The sequence below is a fragment of the Mesoplodon mirus genome (assembly GCF_964341445.2).
Source record: "Mesoplodon mirus genome assembly, chromosome: 11".
In the NCBI taxonomy this organism is placed as follows: domain Eukaryota; kingdom Metazoa; phylum Chordata; class Mammalia; order Artiodactyla; family Ziphiidae; genus Mesoplodon; species Mesoplodon mirus.
In genome coordinates, this window is record NC_138987.1 from 73023870 (window position 1) to 73047250 (window position 23381).

The following is a 23381-nucleotide window of genomic DNA, read 5'->3' on the forward strand; positions in this document are numbered from 1 at the left end:
AAGCTCAGAAGCCATGGCTCACGGGCCCAGCCGCTCCGCAGCATGTGGGATCTTCCCAGACCAGGGCACGAACCCATGTCCCCTGCATCGGCAGGCGGACTCCCAACCACTGCGCCACCAGGGAAGCCCATCAAGGTAGATTTTGTCAATGAATTATGATGTGGCATAGCAGTAAAGGGAAAAGAGAAAGGAAAGAACTGTAGAAGTTGAAAAATGGAAAGAGAGCAACAGAGCAGGAGAGAAAATGAGGGGAGAGTGAATGATAAGAAAGTAAGTTATGGAAGGAAATGGTAATGTGTCATTGATATCGGGATGCATGGGTGCAAGAAAAGACTTGTTCCAAACATAGGAATATTCAGGAAACACCATGACTTGATGTTAAGAGAAGAATATACAGGGGAGGGAAAACATTTAAAAAATAATTTTCATTGCACAAACTCAGAAAATGAGGCAGAAAATCCTGTTGCCTAACATTTGAGTTAGAAGGGCCATTAGGAAACATCTTCCTCATTTTGGAGAAAATTCCAGTCCCAGAGAAGTTCCATGACTTGTTCAAAATCACCCAGCAAGCTAACAGCACAACCCCACCTCCTTGTTTCCAGTCCAGTCTTTCCTCTGTATCAAACAGTATTTATTTGTCTCTCTGTCTATCTATCTATCTATCTACCTACCTACCTATCTATCCACCTATCTATTTATTGTTGATCTTGGGGCATTCTTACTCCCATTTCTTGAATGTAATATAATTTCAAAAGAATCATTGACTATTAAATATGCAACTATCCATAAACAGGTCTTACCTGTTGATCCATTGGCATAAATTGTAGAGGAACGTTTATCCCCAGAAACAGCTGTGATGGCAATTTTGTATTTACTACCAGCAGTGAGGTTAAAAAATATATATTCATTCTGTGAAGTTCTTTCTTGAATTTGGGCCCCCTGTGTCTTTTGGTTATCATCAAGTAACTGCACCTCATACCAGGTGACTTTCCCGGAAGAAGGAGTCCACCAGACATGCAAACTTGTGGAAGTACTTTTCTCCTTATTGACTTCAAACCTAGCAGGAGGTAAAGGATCTGCAGATCAAAAAACAAAAAAGAGAAGGTGGCTTGAAGAATTTTGCAGATACATGCTTACCTTGCTGTAATCCAGATGCATTTTCCTTCAAAACTTTAAAAATATGCAGCTCAGGGCTTCCCTGGTGGCGCAGTGGTTGAGAGTCCGCCTGCCAATGCAAGGGACACGGGTTCGTGCCCCGATCCGGGAGGATCCTACATGCCGCGGAGCGGCTGGGCCCGTGAGCCATGGCCGCTGAGCCTGCGCGTCCGGAGCCTGTGCTCCGCAACGGGAGAGGCCACAACAGTGAGAGGCCCGCGTACCGCAATAAAAAAAAAAAAAAAAAAAAAAAGAATCTGCAGCTCATGATACAAATGGGCATTTTATGACACTCCTAAACTTACTATTTTACTTAAAAAAGAAATCCACCTTGGCTACTAGTCATATAAGCTCTTTTTTTTCTAATAAAACTTTTTTTTGTTATGACAGCTCTGAGCTTGGAAATCCAAGCAAGGTTATATCTTCTTTGGCTTTCAAGTTTTGCACTTTTCAAACGTTGACAAACATCCAGGCTCTGCCTGGATAAATACTGAAAATCTCAACAGAAAATACAGATATTAAGAAATAATTTTAAAATTTGTATTTTTTTTTTTTTTTTTTTGCTGTATGCGGGCCTCTCTGTTGCGGCCTCTCCCGTTGTGCTCCGGATGCGCAGGCTCAGCGGCCATGGCTCACGGGCCCAGCCGCTCCGTGGCATGTGGGATCTTCCCGGACCGGGGCACGAACCCGTGTCCCCTGCATCGGCAGGCGGACTCTCAACCACTGCGCCACCAGGGAAGCCCTAAAATTTGTATTTGTACTAAACTTTCCCCTTTTTAGGTTGTGGGGTTTGGGGGGGTTATGTATACAAAACTTTGGGCTGTTTTTAGATATTGGAAAACCATGAAAGATACAGACCTGATTATGAGCCTAGGCTAGGTGTGCTCACCAAAATGAATTCTCCCAACAACTGGGATTCCCTATGTCTCCAGATTTTCTAAACTTGAGTTCTGGGACAGTTTGGAGCTGCCAGAGCTCCCAGAGCAGGTGGGTTAGTCCTGTCCCTGGCTGTTTACTTAGTTTCAATTCTCAAAGCCATGGGTTAATTTGAGGAGTCCTGTTTCCCATGTATTGAATCTTCACTGTAGAGCTTGAAATAGGATGAATAGCACGTCTCCAGGTTAGGAACTAAATCAATAACATTTAGTGAGCAGATGATGCAGTGGGACCATCCGAGAAATAAGGCTCTCTCTACCCTGAATGTTGGGAGTAGAAACGTTGACATTTACATATAGGTAATTTTCAGAAATCCTATGTGGTTCTTGGTCTAGAAAGTGAGATCAAGATACTGGAGACAAAATTTCAAGAGTCAGGTTAGATGTTTTAGTGACATGGCTATAGAGATCTCAGTTCTTTACCTCCTGGTAAATTATATCTTACTCATGAAAGAAATTGAGGAATTCTAGCATCTACTTAGAACAGTATATGTTTTAAGAAAGTCTCTTGTGACTAACATTAATACAAATAGGAACAAGGTAATCTTATTCTATATTCAGAAGGCATTTATAGCCAGACAGCTCAGTAGACTACGGGTCACCTATAGACTCCATACATAGGCTAAACAAGGCCAAGCCAAGACAGAAACTTTGAGAGCTCAAAGCACAGGTGAGATTAGAAGATAAGGTTGTGTGGTTTATATCCTAGCAGCACAGGTTCACCTGAAGAGTGTAGGCTCTCGAGACTGGCGGCCTGGGCTTGAATCCGGGTCTCCCACTTTGTAGCTGGGTAGCAATTCCTTAACCTCCTCGTGCCTCAGTGGTCTCCTCTATGCAATGCTGATAACAAGGCTATATTTTCAGTAGAATTGTTATGAAGATTAAGTTGAGTATTTTATCGAGAGCACTCAGAACAGCATCTGGCACATAGTGAGTGTTCAATGTTAGCTATTATTAGTATTAGTATTAGTATTCCTCCTATAATTGGGATGATCTTGTCATAGATGCAGGGAGGTGAAGTGGCAGAGAGCATGGGCTTTGGAGTCAGAACTCAATTCAAATCGCAGCTCCTTCATGTATCAGCAACTTGGGGAAGTTACTTAACCTTCTAAGCCTCCATTTCCCCCTCTGTCTGGGGAGTATAATAATAGTACTTATATTCTTGGATGGTTGGAGGAGTAACAAGATATAGAAGAGACTTTACATGGTACACAGTGGGCACCGATAATATAAACTTATTCTGTCTACATGATCATAAAAAGAAACTTCCTCTGAATCACTGACCAAATGGAGGCAAAAGTGGAATACGATTTTTTTGGAAACTAAACTGATAATAGCTTTAACTGCCTTCTTCAAAAAAAAAAAAAACACTTGGAAAAATCTTATCAGTTTATTCCCATGAACTAACATTCTAACCCTTAAGATAAAATTAAAAAAAATTCCCAAGATGATTTTCATTTATGGGTTCTTGAGGAAAAACAGTATGGGTTTTGTGTGTGTGTGTATGTGTGGCAATATTATTTAAATTTTCTATCCTACATAACACTCTATAATTAAGGACGTCATCAGAAAAGGAAAGGACATAATTTCCCCTCACAGAAAGTTTTCTTGTTACCATGCGATTCTAATAGCCAGAGAAACTCAAGAGCAGCCTTGTCATAGCCAACTGAGGTGACACATTTTTGCTGAAGAGGCATTTTAAGGACAAGGATGAGAGGGACAGCTGCTTTCCAGTGATTGTTCAAAAGGGATCAGTACTATCACTTACATGCCCAACCCAGCCAGATAAAAGTTAAAGAAAATGATCTTATGATCGGTATAATCTAAACATATATAATCTGCAAAATATGAGCTATAGAAAATGAATTTTAAGGTTGCGTGCCTAGAGGGTGAAGTTCAGAAATGCAGACTTTATCTAATCTCTCTGAGCCAGAAAACAAAACAGTCAATCCTTTGTACATCCGCTAGAACAAAGGAACAATGAGATTGGGAAGTGCCTGGGCTGCAAGAACCTGCACTGGAAACAAACACTTAAAACCCCATTTATGCTGTGATAAAGCCCTTTGCTGGCAGTGGTCCACTATTGCTATGCATGCGGCAGGAGTTCAGTAGTTTTCAGACTTTGTTTCAATCTAACTAAGCCCAAGGAAAACTCTGCTGTATTAAAAAAAAGTTTTCAATATTTTATTAGAAACAAATTAGATACTTCCATCAGGGTGCTATTTTCATCTAGCATCTATCTATCTATCTATTTATCTATCTACCTATCTAGATATCTAGATAGATATATGAAAGAGAGAGTTTTAATGCTATTTGAAAATATAGTTATAGGTCTGTAATCTTCTGATAATGTGACAGGTCATATGTAATTGGAAAACCCTACTTGTTCTGATAATGTGACAGGTCATATGTAACTGGAAAACCCTACTTGACTTACATAATTTATGCTGATGGCTGGAGATATCAATGCACACATGTGTGCATTTATAGCCTTTCTGGTTTTTCCACCCACTGCTCTCATACATACAGTAACCAGTGAAGTATTATAAGCTTTGAGAACTGTTGAAAACCATAAATCAACAATTTAATCTCAATCAATATATCAAAATTTATCATTAGCCATCAATTTAAGACATCTTTGTATTTATTTCCAGAAGGATCTGGAATATTGAATGCCAAATGCAAAATTCTATAGTATTCATCTGCTGTATTTCAATGAATCTACCAGTATCAGGAAGCCCCAGAATTTCATAAGTAGGTTTGCTGTCAACCCACTTTTTCTAATAAAGTTTAGCTAAATTCCTGAAACAAAATGGATTCTTCCTTTTTTCCCTTTTAAAAAAATCTGACTTAAGAAGAGGGAGACACCCATATATATAAAATGGAAGTGATATTTGCTTTAAAAATTCTTTTGTATGGTCATTAAAACATTATTATCTACTGCTATAGGAATTTGCAGTGTTTAGAATTCAAAATGATAGTATTTATTTTGGAAATAAATTAATTTAGCCTTCTAACAAGAGAGCAGGCAATCCATAAGTTAGTGCCAAAAGCTTTTTTTGAAGTCATGATAGCACACAATATATCTGTGTAGGATCTGATCGTTTACAATGTGCTTTCTTAGTTGTAATAGAGGGTCGGGGCATTAAGTGATTCATTTACATCACATAGGTAACAAGCAATTCAGCTGAGCTTCTAACACTTGACTCCAAGTCATGAGTTCTTTTCTATCACACCTTAGTTGTCCCAGGGTGGAAAATGATGTCATGAGTTGCACAGTCAGTATAACAACAAAAAAATCAAACCAGATCTCTATGAAAAATAACAGACAAATTTACAGAACTTTCATTTGATGGTTTGGAGAGTGTAGCATAGATAAATGAATAACAACACTAATAATAGCTAAATCTAATCCAGCCGCCAGGAAAGTTCCACTGATTTTTTAAAAATAATGTTTTTCTTCTTCGTTTCTTTTTTCCCCCTAATCTTACGGCCTTAACCTGGTGTTCCATCACCTTGTGTCTGGATTACTCTGAGTTTTCTAGGTGTCTGCCTTATTTTCTGTCTTTTTTCCACTATTGCCAAATAACCGCTTTGTGTATCTCTCCCATCTGCCATCCTCATCCCCTGGGGAGCACCAAGAACTTTTCATGAGATGAAGTCTAAGTTTCTCCATAGGAACTCAAGGTCTCCTCAACCAGGATATTATCCTCCACCCACCTCTCCAAAACACACCTTATCTTTCAGCACTAACTCCAGGACAAGAGATCCGTTTTTTATGGATTACAGATTCAATTTCTGTACCTTTACAGGAATTAGGATACAATTCTAGTTAAAAGCAGGGTGGCTAGGAGACTGGAAGCTGCATTTATGTAGCACTCTATATAAAATGGAGTGAACATCAACTATTCCTATAAACTAATTGCGAATTTTCTCATGGAAACCAGGTTAAGGGTGGGGGAAAAGCCACAAACCATTCCTTGGTGCAGCTTTTTAAAAATGGGCAGAAGGAGAAAATGAGAAAGCAATTGCCCACAATCTGCAGTTAATTAAATAGATTTATAGAGATGTAATTTTCTTTTACTTTTGTAATTGCTGCTGTTTGACTATAGTCAGCTTTCTGACTTATTAAAACATGATATACTATATTATGCTAATATATCGGATTAACATGCATTTCATTTATCAACTTTATACACTAAATATAAAGTTCAGGTAGCGAGGAACTTTCAAAGTTTTAACAGCATCGCAATTAAAGCAGCTTTGACAATCATTTGCATCATGATTAACACGAGTGAGGAATGCTGTGTTATTTTACGGGTCATCATACTTGGCTTCTGAGAGTCTACAGTTTACTCGGGCATTTAAGACATATGTGAAAAAGGTAAACACAAAGGTAACTTATCAGGGAGACTGACTTTGACGCCAGACTAAACCTGGTTCAAATCCCAACACTATCACTTCAAACAGTGACTTTAGGCAAATTGCTTAACCTCCCCGAGGCTAAGTTTCCTCATCTGTAAAATGGGACTAACAATACTTACTTTACAGAGTTGTAAGTGTTAAGAGGTAATGGAGCCAAAGTGTTAAGTGCAGCCCTGGCACATGGTGGGGCCTCAGTAAATGGCAGTTGGTGTGAGTATTGCAGCTGTTCTTGCTGTTAAGGGTAACACAGGTCAGCACCAATGCTGAATATGCAAAAGGGGAATGATATCCAAGGGGAAGGTCTCAGAGGTGGGCTTGAAATGAACTTGAGCAAGTTGGAAGGTCAAGTAGGACGCAGAAATCAGAGAGAAGAGAGGCCACTGCAGAATGAGAGAGCAGTTTAAGCAAAAGCACTGAAAAGCTCACTTCTGTCGAGTATTAGAGAACCATGTCAGCATGGAGGGGACAATGACAGCTGACAAAGACTTTAACACCCTCATGCCGTCATCTTTCAGCAGCCCTACTCCTCTCTTTGATATTAACAATAGAGGTTTTCTTGGGAATTCCCTGGTGGTCCAGTAGTTAGGACTTGACGTTCTCACTTATGGGGCCCCAGGTTCGATCCCTGGTCCAGGAACTAAGATCCTGCAAGTCACATAGCGCAGCCAAACAAACAAACAAACAAGAACCAATTGAGGTTTTCTCAATATTATTTAAATGCTACATAAATGCAGTACAAAGGGAAATCCTTTGGCCTCCTCTTCCAGACTGTTGCCCAGAAGCTGCTCTCACGTAGAAATTCATGAGCTGTCGCTTGATGTGTGCTGCCGAACCTGGACATCTAGATACTAAGGAATTACTGTCAATATTAGGTATGATACTGATATTGTCGTTATGTTAAAAATAATGCTTATCATTCAGAAATGCATACTGAAATATTTATAAATGAAATTAAATGATGACTTGGACTGTGTCAAAATGATATGCGGTGGGGGAGTGAGTGAGGATATAGATGAAACATGATTGTCTGTCAGTTGGTAACTGTTGGAGGTAGGTGATGAGTACATGCTCATTCCTTATACTATTCTGTTTACTTTTTATGTATTTGAACTTTTCCATCTAGAGGAAGAAAAACAAAATCAAAACCCCAAATCCCTGGAAATCTGTATGTATACCTACCATGTTAATTTTAGTTGCATAGATTCATCTCTGTTTATACACATTCATACATTTAGAATGGGTTTGACCTCTCCTACAAGGTCAGAAAGTCGTCAGTATTATTCTTTATCCCCCAGGGGGATTCCAGGGAATTGGTGTCTGGGAATGGAAGGTGAAACAAATTTTCTTCCATTCTGTCTGGACAAATTAGATTTTATTTCTTGCTAATCTGTAGAATGCCAGGCCCACCTACCAGTAGTCAGACAAGTGGAAGAAGCTTCCAAACACACAAAAAGTCAAGTGCAGAGAACTAGGTTGGTTGATTCCCAATACAGAGCTCAGCTTGATCTTAGAATTCCTGAAATAACTATACTGCAAATGGCTGATTCCTAAATACTGAAGTCCATCACCAGAAGTTCAACACAATCAAAATCAATATTATTTCATCACACTAACACACATTTAAACATTATTTTACCCTTGTGTAGGCTAAGTAGCTATAGATTTAAAGTATTTCATAATATATATTTTTCTCTTTAAAAGTTGAATTGAGGGCTTCCCTGGTGGTGCAGTGGTTGAGAGTCTGCTTGCCGATGCAGGGGACACGGGTTCGTGTCCCGGTCCGGGAAGATCCCACATGCCGCAGAGCGGCTGGGCCCGTGAGCCATGGCTGCTGAGCCTGCGCGTCTGGAGCCTGTGCTCCACAACGGGAGAGGCCACAACAGTGAGACGCCCACGTACCGCCAAAAAAAAAAAAAAAAAAGTTGAATTGAAAAGTAGCAACAAACTATCATATGTAATCTGAAAGAACAAAAACCAACTTAAAAACTATGTCCATTCTACAGAGTAGTGGAAAGAATTGGAGTTGGGGCCAGTAAATCTGGGTTCAAGGTCTAGGTCTACCATATATTAGCTCTATGGATTTGTGATTAGTTAATTCTTATGAATATCAATCTCATCTCCAATTTGAAAGTAATAATAGGAAACTTACTACACACTTAGTATGTGACAAAAACTGTTCTAGAATTTATGTATGAATCAATTAAAACCTCAAAATGACCCTAGGAAGTGAGCATTCTCTTTATTATTGTCCCTATTTTATAGATTAAAAGAGGTGAGTAACTTATTCAAGGCAACTTGGTTAGTAAGTGATGGAGGCGGCTGCTTTCAGAACTCAACTCTTAACCACCTGTGCCTTCGTGATACTCCCTCCACAGGATTGCCATGTGGCTATAATTAAACAATATATGGTCAGTATAATATATATTTTATACTCTTACCTACTAAACAAGGTAGGTGAAAGTATTTTACATACTATAAAAGCACAAGACAAATATTAGAGTATTATTTTCTTCCTGGGAAAGACAACAAATATTCCTAGGCATTACAGATTTAACCAGGCATAAAAAGGAATGGTACCAAAATCTTAATGCCAATGAATAATAGAAAAACTATGTCAATAGCTCTTAAACTTCAGTGTGCATTGATTCACTTTGATATTTGTTTAAAATCAGATACCCTAGGCTCCACTCTTTCTAAATTCATTATATATGAGGTAGAAGCCAAGAACATGCTTTTATAACAAACTCTGCAAGAGAGTTTAATGCCAGTAGCTTAACAGACATTATTGAGAAATAATGGCCTGTGTTTAAAGCCATGTAAGTGTTATGGACTGAACTGCATCCCTCTAAAATTCATATGTTGAAGGCTTAACCACCAATACTTCAAATTGTGACTGTATTTGGAGATAAGACCTCTAAAGAGGTAACTGAGTTAAAATGGGATCTTTAGGGTAGGCCCCAATCCAATATGACTGGTGTCCTAAGATTAGACACAGACAACACAGATGGACGACCATGTGAGGACATAGTGAAGTAGGCATCTGCAAGCCAATCAGAGAAGCCTCAGAAGAAACCTGCTGATAACTTGATCTGGGACTTCTAGCCTCCAGAATTGTGAGAAAATAAATTTGCTGTTTAAGCCACCCTATTTGTGGTGTTCTGTTACAGAAGCCCTGGTAAACTAATACAAGAAGCAACATTTTGAGGTGGAAATAATAGCTGATATGGTGATTTGGTAATTAAAACTCTTAAAAATTTTTAAAATTAAAGACAGAGGAATGAGCCATGTATAAAGAGCTAAATTTTTTTTTGCCTTTTGCTCTAGGCTGATTAATAAGTACCTGAAACTGACTAACAAGAAGTCATATGCCACTAAGATATTCTTCCTGTAGGTAAAGTTCTCTACGACTAGACTCCTTCCCTGGGCTCCATAACTTACCCATAACACAAGGAGAATAGATCATATTTTTATGTACATTCTCCCACTAAAATAGTCATTTCATTTGTTAATATTTGTCTGTTATCATCTACCTATTCATCCATAGATCCACCCATTCATCTCCCCATTCATCCATCCATCTACCCAACCAGTTAATATTTATTGAACACCTACCATGGGTTAGATGCCATTTTAGGTACTGAAAAACTACTTCTTATTGGTGGGAAGATAAAAATCCCCCCAAAGTTCTAAATGAAAACTCTACAGTTTCATTTAAACAAACTCAAATGTCCTTAGGATACATTCAGGTAAGGAAATAACTGAAGTGGTCCAGGGGGATTCCAGTGAATTGGTATCTGAAAAGAGAGAAACCACAACTCAGCTCTAGAGAGTTCTAGGCAGACTGGCCGAGTTTTGCCAGATCTTCCAGTATTTTAAGAGAATCCATACATCTGGTATTTATGTGAATTTTCTGCTCAATGCTGGTGAAATAATCTGAAATTTTCACAAACATTACGTGAGCCAAACAAAGCATGTCTATTATTTAGACACCTAGACACCCCCAGGGGCCACTTTGCAGCCTCTGCTCTAGATTCTGAGGGCACAGTGTTAACAAAAGTGTTGAGTTCTTCAATATCTGTTACCTTCATAATCTATTTCTGATGAATTCACAACTAAATAATTTGGCTTTCAATTTATTACAGTTGTTGCATTGACCATTTATGACCAAACACACCTGAGAGAGGCAGCGCAAGGTCTTCACCCAAGAAAGAAGCGGTAAAGCTCTGTCACCACTTTCATCCTGACCTTCTTTCACCTCTGTACAAGACTACAAGGGCAGAGACCATGCTTTTTTTGTCATCTTTATAAGCTCATCAATCACTGCCTGGTGTAACTCCCTGCAGCAGTATCCATGCTTGATAAATGTTTGCTGAACTGAAATTTTTTTTTTTTTTTTTTTTTGCTATACGCGGGCCTCTCACTGTCGTGGCCTCTCCCATTGCGGAGCACAGGCTCCAGACGCGCAGGCTCAGCGGCCATGGCTCACGGGCCCAGCCGCTCCGGGGCATGTGGGATCTTCCCGGACTGGGGCACGAACCCTTGTCCCCTGCATCGGCAGGCGGACTCTCAACCACTGCGCCACCAGGGAAGCCCTAGTTGAAATTTTTGATCTTTAAGGTCATGTCTACATTATGTTATTTTAGATAATTTACCAGGAAAAACAACCAGACAAATCACACTTGGAATGATACAGAATGATTACAGAGATAATCTAAGCAACCCTTGTACCTCCAGCCAAATCATGCCTTGCTCTCACTCTATTTTACTCTGTACTGGTAAGATAGGCATAATGGAATAAGAAAAGCACAACATATTTGAATGACTTTTTTTGTTTGAAGTTATATCTCAGACTTAATATTATGCTACTAGTTGATCCTGCTTTAATAACAGTAAAATATGATTTGTGACACTCATCTTTGTAGCTTAGCAGTTAATATAGAGGAATACTAGTACTTTCTCTTAACTTAAAAGAAAACACACATTTCCTTAAAATATAGAAAGCAGAAAAAAAAAGCTGACAAAAAATAAATAAAAATAAATAAATAAAAATATTCTCCCTGAAACATTAAAAAAAATCTTAACTTAAAAAGTTTATTTAAATAAAATTATTTTAAAAATATAGAGAAACCCAAGTAGGGGTATACCATCACACAAATAAGTATGAAAAAATTATTATTATACAAACATCACTTTTGGTCAAATTTCATTCTTCACATTTGGCATGGAGCTCACAAATTTTGTGGTGAAAAGTATATTTGTGGTACTGTAAAAAGTAACTCCTTAAGAAAAATGATAAGACACTGAACACTAAAAATTGGGTATGCTGACTAAGTCTTTTTTTAATTAAACATAGTCAATAAAATGCAAACATTTCTTACATTTCACAAATGTCTCTGGACTTGAAACACCTACATGCATAATTAAACTCAAAACATATTCTAACTAGTAACACCCACAGTGAGTCCTTTTTCATCAATGTTTTTTCCAAAAAAAGTAAAACCTCTGGGTTAAATCAGTATATTCTGGCTTAATGTCTTCATCTCTTCTCCCATAATCTTCTGATGGCTCACCTGTGTTTAAACATCATTCCGCCCCATTCAATACAGATACCTTATCAAATGTAAAGAACACATCTGGAAGTTCTACGTCATAAATTTCACAGAATTAGCAATCTGAGTGTTCACATCTTCATATATTAAGAAACCAAGAACTTTATAACTAAAAACTCAGCCACTTAAGCTCCTGAAAAATGTTCTAATTATGTGGTTGATTTCGGTCTCTCTTTGATTCCCTGTAAAAACACAACCACATTCTTAACAAGTGGTGTCTCTTTTCAATTCAAGTTCCTGCAAATCTCAGAAATTATCTAACTTTCCTCTGAAGTAAGTCAAGTGATGTAATTGGGCATTCTTAATTAGTAAGAGAACAATCCATTGACTTATTACCAGGACCTAGTCACATTTCCTGACCTTACTGTAACTGCCCTGATAACGGACTGTTCTCTCACCTCTTCAAAGAACTATAGCTAAAGAAGTGATCTTTGTTCAGGTTGAATGTGAAAGAATAGCGAGGACGACACATTTCTAAATTTAACTTCTGGAATTTTTCAGTTAAATTTGACTTTCTCCATGAAAGTAAGGCTTCTCTATTGCAACAAATAAAGTTAACATTAAAAGGAAGACTAATGAAGTCATAAAACGTCGAAGTCATTAGAGAATTCCAAGCACATCTGAAGGTGGCTCTGGGGATTAAAGAGGTAACATGCATCGCAGCCCCTACCTAAGTAGGCAATTGGCTGCAACCTGGACCTGAATGACCAAGTCTAACACTCTCATTTTACAGATAAGAAAACTGAGGCAGGAAAGACAAACTCTTACCACATATGCATGGAAGGGTTTATCAAAAGTGAACAGAAAATGATTGACTTAAGGTGCAGAGTAACCAAAGGATGATCTGTGATATTGGCGTGGTTTTAGTTACACAAGTGATAAAAAATAATTTTCATACCCTCATCTCAAGGGACTTTTCTAATTTCCCCCTAAGAGTGACTCTATTCCTGATGATTTTATGTCCTGGTTCCAAAAATAAAACTAAGTTGAGGAAAGTCATATCCCTAATCATTGCACTTCCATTATTTATTCTAAAAACATTTACTTAAAATTATTCCAGGGCTTGACAATTTAATGCAATGGAAGCTCAAACCACATCACTTTAACAAATTCCCTCCACAGCCCACAGTTTCTCTTTGCTGCTCTCCCCGTTTAAGTGGCTAGTCCGCTGTTTTCAGCTCTAAGGAAGTCTCTGAAAGTCAACCAAGCTGCTTCTGGCCAGATCTGAGGAGACTAGAAATCTTTGTCAATAGTTATCTTCACAGGTGTTTTTACCTTTATTATTATTATTATTTTGTATGCCTGGAACTCAAGTGAAACATCAGCTTGAAAAGGCAGGGCTCAGCCGGAAGTGGCCTGGCCGTCCAACCGCACCTGTCACTTTTTACCTGTTTGCAAGACCACAGTTTTCTCTTCTCCATCCAGAGACATAATACTGAAATTATAGATGGTTCCCGCTTGTAAATCCTTGGGGTTACATCCATAGGTGGTGTTGTCTATCCGCACTGGGTGGCAGCACGCGACCCTCGACGTGTCACTGCTGCAGATGAGGCTAAAGTTACAGGGTGACGCCAAAGTTCTCCACTGGAGAGACACGGACCGGCTGGAGACCCTGGACTCCGTCAGGGTGAAGTTGCATCTCACTGGCTCCCCCAGTCCAGTCTGCAAAGGAACCAGAACAACAGCTGAAGCCCGCTGTCTAGACCAGCCCAGGGACGAGTCCATAGCAAGCTGCCCAAGCTGCTCCACTCACCCCTGGCCCCCAGCCTGAGCCCATCCATCCTTTCGCCCCCCAGCCAGAGAAGAGGCTCTTAGCCCAGGGGGGTGGCCACCTTCTCCCTAGCTGCTTTTTCTCCGGAGCAGCTGGAAAGAGAAGGTGGCTTGTTGCCTTTGACAGTGGCACGAGTTGTCAGTCTGGCTGGGGGCTCAGAAGAGGATGGCTCATTCTTCCCCAGAGAGAGGAAGAAATTCTGCCACCTCCCTCTCCAAAACACAACCCAGCAGACCAGAGAGCGGAGTGGGCATTTTGTCCTCGGCGGGGAGGGCCGCGTCCGCCCGCGGGGACCTTTTCTCGGGCCCCTCACCTGCAGCAGGCTCAGCGCGGTCCACAGGGCCAGCCCGGCTCCATGGCTCCGCATGGCGCTCAGCGGTTCCCCCTGACTCGACCGCTGGGCTGGGACGCGGGGCGGCCCCGACGGCCGGCGGAGCGGGGACCACTTGTTGCGCGCGCTCAGCGCGCCCCGCGGGCGCAGAGCGCTGGCCTCCGGGCTGACCTCGCGCGGGGGCCGCCGCCGCCGCCGCTGATGCTGCTGCCGCCCCGGGCCGGCTGCGGACGCGAGAGGCGGCGGGGGCCGGCAGCGCGCCGCCCTTCCCACGCTGCCATTCTGACCCGCGCTGCCTCGCCCCGAGCCCCGGCCGCGGACTTCCGCAATCAAAAGGCAATTTCCTCGTCTCCCGGCAAAGGAACAATGCGCCGACGAGGGAGGGAGTCCCGAGGAGCCAACGCCTGAGGCTGCCAAGGGGGCCCGAGGCGGGCCAAGATGCCCCCCGCCTTTCCCTCCAGGGGTCCCGGCCGGGTCTGCGGAGCTCTGCCTCCTTCTCCGCCTCCCCGCCCGACTTTCACTTTTTCCCAGTCCGTGGTCCTCAACACCACCGTCTCAGCAGCAATAAGACTTGCGCGCTCTCACTTTCCATCTCCGCACCGCATCTCCCTCCCTCCCTCCCTCCACACCCTGCGTCTGCCGCTCCTATCTTCCTTCCTATCTTTTTTTTTTTTTTTTTTGCGGTATGCGGGCCTCTCACTGTTGTGGCCTCTCCCGTTGCGGAGCACAGGCTCCGGTCGCGCAGGCTCATCGGCCATGGCTCACGGGCCCAGCCGCTCCGCGGCATGTGGGATCTTCCCGGATCAGGGCACGAACCCGTGTCCCCTACATCGGCAGGCCGACTCTCAACCACTGCGACGCGAGGGAAGCCCCTTCCTATCTTCCTCATCTGCTTTCTCCAGGGCCTCTTTTCCCAGGATTAAACTTGACCACAGCAGATTTCCCTAGGTCACCTCACTCTTTCCTGAAGTCTTTTATTAGAGTGCTTTTGCCCTTCTCACCTCAAAGCATTCATTCGTCCCAACGCGTATCCCCCTGACACCATCAAGAGAAAAAGACCCCGAAAGGATGGTGTCCATTGTCAACTTGACCTTCATTTTTTCCTGCCATTCACTTTCCCCGTTCTCTTGTGTAGAGGCCTGTGCCCTCCCTAAATCTTGTGCACATGGTGCTAACCAAGAACAAGTATAATCACCACCAATCGTCCAGCACACAAGCAAAGCAGTTTCATCACTGACCATCCAGTAGTTAAAGTCATTTCATCCATAATTGTCCAAGCAATATAAGAAAGCAATACGAACTCTCGTTTGTGGAAAATACGCTTGATGGCTCAGCTTCCCACATATTACAAGAAAGTGAAATTCATTTAGTTTTTAGCACTAACTTTATGCTAACTTTTAGCAACTGCCTCAGTACCTGAGTGATCACGTATCTGAAAATGGATTTTAAAAGAGTTCCTGATAACCGAAGAGCAAAAATGTTTAATTAGTCATAGGTGATAGTAGGAAAACATTGCGACAACCTTAATAACGTTTGACTGCTTTTCTTTGGGTGCCATCCCTGACAACTGCCGGAAGAGAGGAGATTTTTCAAAACAAAATACTTGAGCTACATTAATGGGAAGGATGGCATATTCTTTTCTTTTTCAAATAGATTATACATAAAGCTATATTATTGATTGCTATATCAAAGGTACCTACTTGGAGGAAAAGCAGAAAAAAATGAAAAAGTGAAAATTATTGCAATTCTTTTTTTTTTTTTTTTTTTTTTTTGCGGTACGGTGGCCTCTCATTGTTGTGGCCTCTCCCGTTGCAGAGCACAGGCTCCGGATGCACAGCCTCAGCGGCCATGGCTCACGGGCCCAGCCGCTCCGCAGCATGTGGGATCTTCCCGGACCGGGGCGCGAACCTATGTCCCCTGCATCGGCAGGCGGACTCACAACCACTGCGCCACCAGGGAAGCCCTGCAATTCTTTTAGAAAACTTGTATTTAAAAAAAATTTTTTTAATGAAAAGATGAAGTTTCTACTCCTTCGAAGATTCTATGGGCTTTTAATCTGCAGCCAGACTAGAGATCTCAAATTTCTTTTTCAAGTTACCAGACACTCAAAGAAGGTCAAACCTAAAACACGTGTGTATTTCTGGGAAAATGGAATCTTTCTTATTTCTCTGCCCAGGTCACTTGTCTTACTAGAGAACTTTTGCCCTCTGTATTTTGCCCCCAAGTTCAATGACTTTTCTCAGCCTGGCATTCCTTTCGGCATCATCAGAGATACTCCTCTTCTCTCCCCGTTAGAGACTGCAACCCTACAGGCTGCCTTCAGCCTTTACAGGGGTCTTTTTAAGCTTTATTCCTTTTTAACATTACCGTTTTCTTTCCTGGCTATGTTCAGAAGACAATGTGATTTCCTCGTCTGTAAAACTGGAATAATATCTACTCTAAATACTACCCAGAGCTATTATGAAGAATAAGATCACATACGTTAAAGCACCTTTGCAAACTTTAATGTGCTGTCCAAGTGTCAGTTTGCCTAGTGATAGGTTGCATCCAAATCACTCAGTTTGCTCTCTTTCAAATTCATCCATCACATAGGTCCCACTTACCTAACTTCTGCTGCCCATCCTTCTCTTTGTCAAAAAACCAAAGAGGTTTTTACATTTTTCTCATAGATTGCCCCTCAGAATTGAAACATTCCCTCTCAAATTCACTAAATACCTCTGTCCTTTGCAGAAATCTTCGATAAATCCTGTCTTTTTCAAGTTCTCCAAGGTTTCTCACATATTTTTTAATTACATGTTACCAACCTATTATACCTTAACAGTTAATTTTAAAATAGTATTTGATATCCAATACATTGTCTGACTATAATGCAGTATACTGCCTTATAGTAGAGGCAACTGCAACAAAAAGGCAAAATGTGAAGAGGACTGGGCTTCCCTGGTGGCGCAGTGGTTGAGAGTCCGCCTGCCGATGCAGGGGACACGGATTCGTGCCCCGGTCCGGGAAGATCCCACATGCCGCAGAGTGGCTGGGCCCGTGAGCCATGGCCGCTGAGCCTGCGCGTCCAGAGCCTGTGCTCCGCAACGGGAGAGGCCACAACAGTGAGAGGCCCGCGTACCGCAAAAAAAAAAAAAAAAAAAAAAAAGTGAAGAGTACTAATCAAATAAGGCAATAACAAAATATCCTCATAACACTCTTCAGATGCTTCCAAATTCTGTTATTAACAGTGACCTGCTAAAAATAACCCTGGGAATAGGAATTAGAAAAAGAAGGAGCGATTTCTTCAAATACAATTATTTAATTTTTGATCTATCAGAGAGACATGTACATTTAGGGTCTTGTGCCTTTTATCTATTTTGATATCAATGTATATGAAGAATTATAGCAATCTGTGAAGGAAAGGACTGGGAGTCAGAGATATTTCTTTCCCAAAGGTATATAACTGCTGGTTCTTTTTTTGGAGAATCTTAAGGCTCACAGCAAAGCTCCCAATTAATTAGTGGGTCCTAAATAACCTATAGGAATGAACATACTATGAAACAAGGAGAGAAAGTTTAAACTCAGGTTTTTACTGATTACCTTTTAAAAGCTGATTTACCTTTTAAAAACACTTATATTAATATGAAAAATTAGAGAGATGTGTAATAGATTCAAGGCAGTAAGAGACTGGGAAAAGCTGCCAGATAACATCTCTTCCTAGAGGAGTTTATTTGAAACTACTCTACAAAGTACAAATAAGATGATTCATTTTATTCTTTGTTCTCATCTTTGTTTGGAATTCCTCAACTTCTTTGAACCTATTTATCCTGTGTAATGACACTACATTTGCTTTAGAAGTTACTGCATTCCAGGAATTTGGAATCAGCCTCTCTGTAACTTTTCAGGGGACAACCTCTTCTCTTTGCCACTAGGAAACCTTTCTCAGACTGCAGGGGAAGGGTGGGACTGCTTTCGGTTAGACATGAGTGCCTAATGTTAAACCGTTGGTTAAACAGCTGCCTTTTAAACAAATAGTCATAACAATTAATGAATAATTGTTCTAATTTATATATTCATTAATTATGATTTCATGGATAAAAGCATGGCTCTTATCATGTCATGAACATACATGTTGAATGATACAGTGGATCATCCAGGGTCCCAGGGTCACACTTTGAGAATTGTTACTTTACATCAGGGTTTGAGCTGGGTGCAGAGAAGGTTGGGGGATGAAGCGAGAGTGGATTGGTAAAGTTGATTGGTTAATTCAAAATCCTCACTCATGACCTAAAAGGCCTTTCATGACCTGGCCTCTGCTTACCCCATGCCTCTCTCCTGCTTGCCTCCTAGGCTCCAGTGGCCTGGGTCTAATAGTTCATTTACTCATTCATTCAGCATATATTGACTGAGCACCTACCGTGTGCCAGGCCCTGGTTTAGGTTTTGGAGACACCCCCAAGAAGCTGACTTTTTCCTGCCCTAGGGCCTTTGCGCCTGCCATTTCCTTTTCTTGGACCACTCCTGCCCAGGAGGTCTGCTTAGCTGTCTTTCTCCCAATCTTTAGGTCTCAGCTTAAACACATCCCTATGGGGCCAGGCCCTTTCTGACCTCACAGGGGAAAAGTGTGCTGTTATCAATTTTCATCTCAGCAACCCATTTATTTAATTCTGAACATTAATGACACTTGGTAATAATCCAATTATTTATATGTTTGTATACTGTCTGCCTTCCCTGGCCATGTGGAGAATTACTTTAGGGCAGAGTCTTTGTCTGTCTTGCTCTTCTTGCACAGAGTTTGGCATATAGTGGAGTTTCAACAAATATTTGTTGAGTGAGTAGATGAATGAATGAATGAATGAATGAGTGAATCTTTGTACCTGCTCAATAAATATTATTATTTGAATAAACACTGTAAACAAGTCCTTCTAGATATGTTCCTGCTAGATGCCTCAAATATCACCTTGAAAGGGAGGGAGGGGTGGAGCAAAGGAATAAAAGAAAGGAAGAAGAGAAGATTGATTCTGAAGAGAAAGAGGTGGGAACAGATGAGTGGGAGGGAAGATGAAGGGAGGAAAAGGAGAGAGGGGAAGGAGGTAGTAACCTTTAGGACAGTGGTTCTCAAGAGCTAGTATCAGCATCATCTGAGAACTTGCTAAAAACATAAAATCTTAGGGCCCTACTACAACCTGAGGCATTTGAAATGTTCTGGTGGAACCAGATAATCCCTGTGTGTGCCTCTGTTTGTATGTGTGTGTGTGCCTGTGTATGTGTGTGTGTGCGCGCCTGTGTATGTGTGCCTGTGTGTGTCTGTATATGTATGTGTGTGTGCCTGTGTATGTATGTGTGTGTGCCTGTGTATGTGTTTGTGTGCCTGTGTATGTGTGTGTGCCTGTGTGTGTGTGCCGGTGTATGTGTGTGTGTGTATGTATATGTGTGCCTGTGTGTGTGTGTGTGTGTGTATTTAACAAGCCTTCCTGCTCTAGTTGGTGAAAAAGAGCTAACCAAATTCTAAACAAAAGCCTTAGATTGCCAATCCCCTACTCTAAACCCTGATCCAGTTGTCACTTTATATTAAAGAGAGTTAATGATATCTCATTCTTTTAAATTTCACTGAGCTCTCTGGTTACAAGAAGCTATATAGATGATTTAGAAGATCTTGAACAGTTTTAGAAGGTGTCAAATAAGTAAAGTGGTAATGTAATATATGATAATATATTTTGTATAATATAGTATATATTTTATATTGTATATCTATAATATATATTATATGCATAGTTTGATATTTATAACTTCTCAATAAAGTACAGATGCTAAAGGGAAAAAGGTCAACATGCAGCAAACTTAACAAATGTTAGATGACAGGCCAGTTCTGATGCCTTTTGTTATGCAACACTCATGTCTGTTTCCCCAGATATTTTTAAAAAGAAGAAAGCCTAGCAATTAGGGAATGTGTCAGTTAAAAACAATTACAAGATGGCAAATCCTTTTCTCTGTTTCAATCTGAAACTGCTTCAATAGTACATTACAGCAAAAGTGAACACGATTTTTATCCTGCAGCCGTTGTCATGCATTTAAAGAGATTTATTAAAATTTAAGGTAAGATAATTTTGATAAGCAGTTTTTAAAAAAGGACCGTGACTTTTGTGTTTAGAGATACTGTATTGGGATATTTATATTTCAAGGAATCTTTCTAGCTTCCTAGATTGTAACCTTCCTAGGTCATAGCTCGCCTGGAAAATGGAAATTATACAGGCATTTGGGGGTGGCTTAATGAGGGGGAGGATAAAATGAGAAAGTGCATGTTATATTTGCAGCACCTCCCTGGCTAAAGGATGATAGTATGTTGGATAGTATGATGATTAGTACTAATAATAGTATATGAATAACAACAAGTGTTAGAGAGTATGATTATTAGTACTAATAATAGTAGATGAGTAACAATAAATCATGGATGCTGAGCATCCAGCAATGCTAGAGAGAATGACAAAGTCCACGGACGAGAATGTCTTTCTGAGAACATCCAAATAATAATAAATTACCATTGCTGTCAATCCCATACTCAAGAGAAATTCCTCAGAAGATCAGCACAGAAGACATTTACCGGCTGCTCTGACTGTTGGCAGTGCCAAGATTTTTTTTAAATCCTGGAAGGGAGGGGTGGGAGTGCTGGATGTGTCTCTAATAGCAGCCCCACCATCTCTCCCAGGCACATCTCTAAGGTTTCTTGGTATTTTTTTTTTCTATATCAATTTTTTTTTTTTTTTTTTTTTTTTGCGGTACGCGGGCCTCTCACTGTTGTAGCCTCTTCCGTTGTGGAGCACAGGCTCCGGACGCGCAGGCTCAGCGGCCATGGCTCACGGGCCCAGCCGCTCCGCGGCATGTGGGATCTTCCCGGACCAGGGCATGAACCCGTGTCCCCTGCATCGGCAGGCGGACTCTCAACCACTGCGCCACCAGGGAAGCCCTACATCAATTTTTTTACCCTCTTCCCTTCCCCCACTTTTTTTTTTTTTTAATCTGGAGGAAATGAGCTTTGCATAGCTTTTGTCAGAGCTTTGTAACTGTACGCAGACGAATGACTTAAAACCAGATGTGACTGTAAACGAATCACTTTTCCAACCTCAAGCACTTCGGCTGCATCTTCATTCCCACGTTTCCGGTGCTACTACCCCACCCTCGGAAATGAGTCAGCCCACACACGAACTGAATCAAGGCGTTAATGCGGCCAGTGGAGCTGCCTGTATGGGAGTGACTGCTATACATTCTGGTTTCAGGAGCAAGGTCATGATTCTCATGACTATCCAAGCCCTAGGATAGTAAATAAACAAAACATGGCTAACATTGGCTTTAAGGGAAAGGAAAATAAAAACAAAAGAAATGATCACACATCTCATCTCCCTTAGACAGTGATGATTGGAGGGTAAAGATTCTGTCTTCTTTTTTTCTGTGTATCATGTCATTAGAACATCATTTCCCATGAATTCACTGGAGCTCACAAACAGAGGGCTCCCTATTTGACCAGCACATGCACTTTTTCTGGCTTTTATAGTGTGATCTTAATATAGTTTTTAAAAAATGGAATAAGCAGGTAATGTTGAGAAAAATAGGAGATTTTAAAGGGGAAAAATATCTGGATTTTTGACTTTTCATTAAAAAAATTAAAAGATGGAGGCATGGGCTTCTCTGGTGGTGCAGTGGTTGAGAGTCTGCCTGCCGATGCAGGAGACGTGGGTTCGTGCCCCAGTCCGGGAAGATCCTACGTGCCGCGGGGCAGCTGGGCCCGTGAGCCATGGCCGCTGAGCCTGCGCGTCTGGAGCCTGTGCTCCGCAACGGGAGAGGCCACAACAGTGAGAGGCTCGCGTACTGCAAAAAAAAAAAAAAAAAAAAAAGATGGAGGCGTGCTGGGCCAGCATTCTGCCCACCTGGTCCACACAGCACGTCTCAGAGTCCCCTGAATGTTGAAAATGCTGAAAGTGATCAAAGTGGAAGATCAAAGGATCTTACCATGTTTTTCAAAAATATAATGATAAAAACCATCAGCTAGATTAGAAACCTCTTGATGGAAGGAGATATGGCTCTTCGTTATCTCCCCCACATGTCCAGGTTGTGGAGACTCAATGTCTATTCATCTACTGACAGTAAATATTCACACCTCACCACTAAACAAGGACATGACTAAGTACTGGGGAATCTTAAAAGCAATTGTATTCTTCAGTTGCTCCAATGCAGACCTGGAACCCTTAGCATCACAGAATCCAATAATACTTAGCACCTAAGCCTTAGGATAAGCTAGTGCCCAAGCAGCCTCTGACTCCATGGAAGACCGAATCCTTCTAGAATAATCCAGAGGTCATTGGATTCAGGCCACCAAGGTCAAAACTCTTAGCAAAGCATCTAACTGTGGTACCCTCTCCACAGCTTTGCTGTCCTGGGCTGGAAGTACAGCCTTGCACAAAGAGGAGCAAACACTGGGCTTCCTTGGTGGCGCAGTGGTTGAGAGTCCGCCTGCTGATGTAGGGGACGCGGGTTCGTGCCCCGGTCCGGGAAGATCCCACATGCCGCGGAGCGGCTGGGCCCATGAGCCATGGCCGCTGAGCCTGCGCGTCCAGAACCTGTGCTCCGCAACGGGAGAGGCCACAGCAGTGAGAGGCCTGCGTACCGCGAAAAAAAAAAAAAAAAAAGAGGAGCAAACACAAATGTTCACAGACACACAGATGAAGGGCAACCACCTGGTAAAGCTACACTGGGAGTGTGTGTTCATTGGCCCAGATCTATTAGAGATCCAAATCAGAAGAGCTTTGATGAAAAAACAGGTACCTCCTGTGTACTTTCCAAATAAAAATTACCCTAGTGGTGATCTCATCTGGATTTAGCAATGGTAGGATTCTGTTGCCAGCTCCCCCTAAGGGTGGAAAGGATGAAAAGGATCTTCCCTTCAAAGACAGCCCCTGGAATTCATAGCATTTCCCCTTTCAGTGACTTTTCACGGTATTTCATAACTGGTTTGCAAAGCTGTTATTCTGTGAGTGGAATGAATATGTGGGTGCAACCAATATGTAACTGGAGTAAATTACAGGGATTTAAAGTACTTAGCAATCTTTTCCAGAGTTTCTTTATCTCAACTTCATACTTATCATCCAGCTCATCCACCAGTTCTGACCCTTGGATTTACTGCTC

At 41.4% G+C, this 23381-nt stretch overlaps 1 protein-coding gene across 2 annotated transcripts in view; it reads right to left on the reverse strand.

The window, feature by feature from the left end:
* PTPRB (protein tyrosine phosphatase receptor type B) overlaps positions 1 to 23381 on the reverse strand; it is a 115818-nt gene that overhangs the window by 71530 nt on the left and 20907 nt on the right. The window contains exons 1-3 of one of the 2 annotated variants that reach the window (XM_082636648.1): positions 14209 to 14808; positions 13513 to 13786; positions 801 to 1076 (exon numbers count right to left, since the gene is read on the reverse strand). In XM_082636648.1, coding sequence (XP_082492774.1) covers positions 801 to 1076; positions 13513 to 13786; positions 14209 to 14262 — 604 coding nt within the window. In that variant the 5' untranslated portion in view covers positions 14263 to 14808. Of the gene's footprint in view, positions 1 to 800; positions 1077 to 13512; positions 13787 to 14208; positions 14809 to 23381 lie in introns of those variants that run through there. The other variant, XM_082636647.1, reaches the window with a different exon arrangement.